The 4,700-nt window shown below is 33.4% G+C and overlaps 1 protein-coding gene across 2 annotated transcripts; it reads left to right on the top strand.

Moving 5' to 3' along the window:
* Positions 1-428: 428 nt before the first annotated feature.
* Positions 429-4,281, top strand: LOC125610356 (UDP-glucuronosyltransferase 2A3-like). 2 transcript variants are annotated; one of them, XR_007341092.1, is made up of 2 exons: positions 429-672; positions 969-1,067. XR_007341092.1 is itself a non-coding variant. In XM_048784598.1 (2 exons), the coding sequence occupies exons 1-2, from the start codon at positions 668-670 to the stop codon at positions 3,628-3,630; spliced, it is 285 nt and encodes a 94-aa protein (XP_048640555.1). In that variant the 5' UTR covers positions 436-667; the 3' UTR covers positions 3,631-4,281. The 2 variants fall into 2 exon arrangements, 1 of the variants encoding a protein (XP_048640555.1); XM_048784598.1 differs by lacking the exon at positions 969-1,067 and adding an exon at positions 3,351-4,281 and having other exon boundaries at positions 436-672.
* Positions 4,282-4,700: the final 419 nt, after the last annotated feature.

Below are 4,700 nucleotides of genomic sequence, written 5' to 3'. Positions count from 1 at the left end.
ACAAATAAATTTCAATGGAAAAATTGGACTTCATGAAACTTAAAATTTTTCTACATGAAAGAGCACAATCAATAAAATAAATGAAAAAATGACTATTATTTCCAAATCATACATCTGGTAATGGATTTGCATCAAGAATATATAAAGAAAGTTAGCAACTCAATAATATCATGAAATAAAAAATGACCAAAAACTCTGAATAGACATATCTTCAAGAAAAATTTTCAAAATGTCAATGAAAACATATGCAATCACCTGGAAAAATATTATTACCAGTAGTACAAGGAAATTCAGAAAGAACCATATTGAGATATCTGACTACATTATTCATACCATAGTTATAATAAAATTAATAATAAAGTGTTAGCAGTAATGTGAGATATTAAAACACTCATTCAATGCTGGTTAGAANTTACCTTTATACGTACGAGTTACTTTTTAACCAAATAATGATTTCTTCTTGGATACTTGCAAGAGCAGAGGGAATTCACTGTGAAAGGAAGCCTTGCATTTCACGAGGATGTCTATGAAAATGACTGTAGTTCTGCGCCTGTTACACTGTTACACTTTGGTTCTGGAAGTTGTGGAAAGGTGCTGGTGTGGGCAATGGAATACAACCATTGGATCAATATGAAGACAATACTGGAGGAGCTCACACAGTGGGCGCATGAGGTGACTGTTTTGAGACCTTCAGGTTCCATTTTTTGTGGATGGTGACAAATCATCTGCCATTAAGTTTGAGAACTATGCTTCATCATTTTCAAGAGAATATATAGAGAATTTTTATACTCAATCACTTGGTATAATTATTTATGAAACAGTGAAAAATCCATTTTGGAAATATTCAAGATTTCAAAAAATTATGAGTTAGTTTTCTGATTATGTAGAGACTATATGTAGAGATGCAGTTTTGAACAAGAAACTTATGGCAAAACTATAAGAATCAAGGTTTGATGTCATTCTTTCAGATGCCATTTGTCCCTGTGATGAGCTGCTGGCGGAAATTCTTCAAAACCCATTTGTTTGCAGCCTCTGCTTATCGCCTGGTTGCAAATTTAATAAGTATAGTAGGGAACTACTCTTTTCTCCTTCCTATGTGCCTGTTATAGTTTCAGGATTAAGCAATCAAATGACATTTGTTGATCGGGTAAAATATATGCTCTACGTTCTTTATTTTGATTTTTGGCTCAAATTATTTAATGAGAAGAGATGGAATCAGTTTTACAGTGAGATACTGGGTGATTTGCAAACATGTTCTTCCATTTCAAAGAGGAAAATCCATCTACTATAGAGGGATCCATCAGTTTCTTCATAGTGCACTTTGAAGCATGAAAATGTTTTATTTTAGTTAAATAATTCTTTAATTATCAAAATTTCCCCAATTCAAATGGAAATGCAATGTAAAGTACAAAGTGCCTAGCATATCTACAATCAATTCAACATTCATCACAATGATCAGTAATATTACTGTATAAGGAAAACATCACCTAAAAGAACACTTTAATAATGCTTGAACAAAAACAAAATAGTAATAAGATTCAATGGAATAGTGCTTTTAAAGCATCAAGAAGTAAATAGAATGGGAATGAAACATAGGTCAGATAAAAAGAAAACGAATCAAAAATTAAAAAGTTAATTCAACTGTGAAGGTATTAATGCTTACATTAATTATAAAAACCAGAATTATTATCAAAGACCATATTTTTAAAACTAATTCAACTAACTAAACCTGGTTTATAAGACATAATAAATTTAAGTATACAATAAAACCATGAGTAAAAATGTAAAACAAGTCCCAATGAAGCCATAATCAATGTAAGCTATTTTATTTCTACTACTATTACCAAAATAGTCCAAAATAACCTCTAAAAATAAATACTAATAATTATTCAAATATTATTTCATAAGCCATTCCAAACAATACCATTCTAAATTTTATGCATCTACTAAATAAGAGTAAACAAGTCTAAATTAAAAAAAGAAAGTACACACAGAATGTGTAATAATAAATGATTTTGAACACTTTTGTAATAACTTAGAAATTATTTTAAAAATTAATAAATACAAGTGCATATAAAATTTGTAGAACCTGATAAATGTAGCTTAAGTGATGAATGTATATTTATGCCATGAAACCTACTCAGTACATTTTTAAAAAACAAAATCATAAATAATATATTGTTCAAACATGCAGTAATTAAGTGAGGAAACAGTATATAAATATTGAACTGGATATTAATCTAAATACATGGGGAGCCATATGAAAATTTTGGTCACATCAGTATTAGAAGCTGACATGTGTTTAATCAAAAAGGATCTTTCTGGGTATTGAGTGAAAATACACAGCAACAGGTAGAATAGAAGAGCAAAATAGAATTGATCGAAGTCATTTCACCCAACATGACACAATACCTCTTCAAAAACATCAAGATGATCATTTTTAAATAGTGTTTAACCATATCACTTACCACACTGAAAATTGCATACTTCCACTTGGTCTACTAGGTAATATTACCTTTCCCACCTGACCTTCCATTTTCACTTTGGAAAATATGTGTCCAACACAAATCTCCAATTTAAGGAGCTTGAATGACTTCAAACCCATTCTATACAATCACCATTTTAATTACATTTGAACTTTGAAATGGAAGTAAATAAATAAATCACCATGTTAGAAGCTGAATTTCTCAAGACAACAGAATTTAAAAAAAGAAAATTCTTCTATGGCTGTTCTATGACACTTATTTGACCCAGTTTTGTGAAACTTTCAAAGAATGTTTTGATAGACCCAACCTGATCTCTTCTTAAAAATGGGAACCATCTCACCACAAAGCCATGGAAAGATAATTTCGGCTTTACTATAAATTACTGCAAATTCCGAACCTGCTTGGAATGCCTGCCTGTGCCTTGAACTCACCCATGCCTGGCTCTCTGACGAGAGAGCAGCCCTCTCTGAAACTTTAGTGACGCCTCACAAATCTTGGCCTTCCCTGGCCAGATAACAACCCTCTGAGGCTCTAATGACCTTCATAAATTCTGATGTCGGGGCCAGCAAAAATGTAAACTACCATTAGTATTATGCTCGTCAGAGTTTTGTTATCTGTAGCCCCCCTTTGTGTGACTTTCTGGGCTATAAAGCTGGGCTGCAGGAAAGATGCGGCGGCTGTCTTGTTCCCGAGGTTTTGGGTGAGAGAGGCAGCCCTGATGGTTGAAATAATAAGCTTGTTTTAATTTGATTTTAATTGGAGTCAGTGGTCTTTTCTTGCATCCTGGTCTAACACTTTCAGGGACTTAAAAATTTAGGCCAATTAACTTTTTTAAAATATTGGTATCTTATGATTGTTGTATAGATATAAAGAGAATGTTATGAGATTATCAAGAATTCACCGTGAACAGCCAGTGAAGCCTCTGGACCGAGTTGTCTTCTGGATCGAGTTTGTCATGCACCACAAAGGAGCTAAACACCTCCGGATGGCTGCCCATGACCTCTCCTGGTTCCAGTACTACTCTTTGGATGTGCTTGGGTTCCTGCTGGCCTGTGTGGCCACTGTGATGTTCGTCATCACCAAATGCTGTCTGCTTTGTTGTCAGAAGTTTGCTAAAACAGAAAAGAAGAAAAAAGAGGAATAGTTTATTCAGCCTGAACCTGGGAGTCCTCACAGACAGGCATTTCCAGTTTACTCCAGCAACAAGAGGATACAATGCTAGACTCTCTATTGCCTGTGAGAAAACAAATTTTCACAACCTACCTAATGAATTCAAAGGTTTTTTTTTTTTTCTTGAGATTTTATTCCTGGTCGAGGGGTATAAACATTTCAAGTGAAAGAAAAATCAAACGTCAGGAAAGATTAAACTATATAAATCTACCTAGAAATTGAATATTATAATTTATTAGTCATACTCAAAAACTTGATGAGCTTAATTATGATTATTCTTTGAGATAAGACTAGTAAGTATTCACTCACAGTATCAACATGGTTTCTCAGATTCCTACCTGCTTTAACTTCATTATGGAATAGATTTTTTACATTTAACTTTCTTGAAGAAAGCTCTCAATAATTACAATTTGTAAAAAGCATACTCTTCCTTTTGGGTTTGAGAGACCAGTATTGCTAGTGTGTTTTATTATAATCCAGTCTCACCATCAATTCTCTCCTGAAGAATTCATAAAGTCATTTCCCTTCTTCCACTTAAATCACTTCCCAATACAATGTCTGTGGAATTAAAAACAATGATTCCTATCTGCTTTCTATAGTACAATTAAAGCTAATTATAAATGAATATATTTGTTTTTATTTGCTTATTATTATTTACTCTTAATTTTTCAAAAATAGTGACCATGTTGCCCATTCTCATAATTATACTTTGGAAACAGATACTAGGTCTCAATTTTAGGTTGTGGTAATATAGAACATGAACAGAAAACAAACTTGCTGAATTTTGCTCTCCCCTCAAATAAGACACAATGCTATCTCTATTTGTTACTGTTATGATGTGAAATGTAATGAGATGCCGCAGTCTGGCTGGGCACAATCAGGAGCTACTTGTCAAAAGAAACTAACTTTATTTTTAGAACCACACACGCCAAACAAAACAGCCTCTCAGGAAAAACCCTCAGAGCCCCAACTGCCACCACCAGCTTCCCACAAGCCTCTCTCTCCAACACAAGCCTCTCTCCACTTCCCACAATCCTCCTGCTC

The sequence above is a fragment of the Marmota marmota genome, unplaced genomic scaffold (assembly GCF_001458135.2).
Source record: "Marmota marmota marmota unplaced genomic scaffold, marMar, whole genome shotgun sequence".
Classification (NCBI taxonomy): Eukaryota; Metazoa; Chordata; class Mammalia; order Rodentia; family Sciuridae; genus Marmota; species Marmota marmota.
This window is presented reverse-complemented; position numbering and strand designations above follow the sequence as displayed.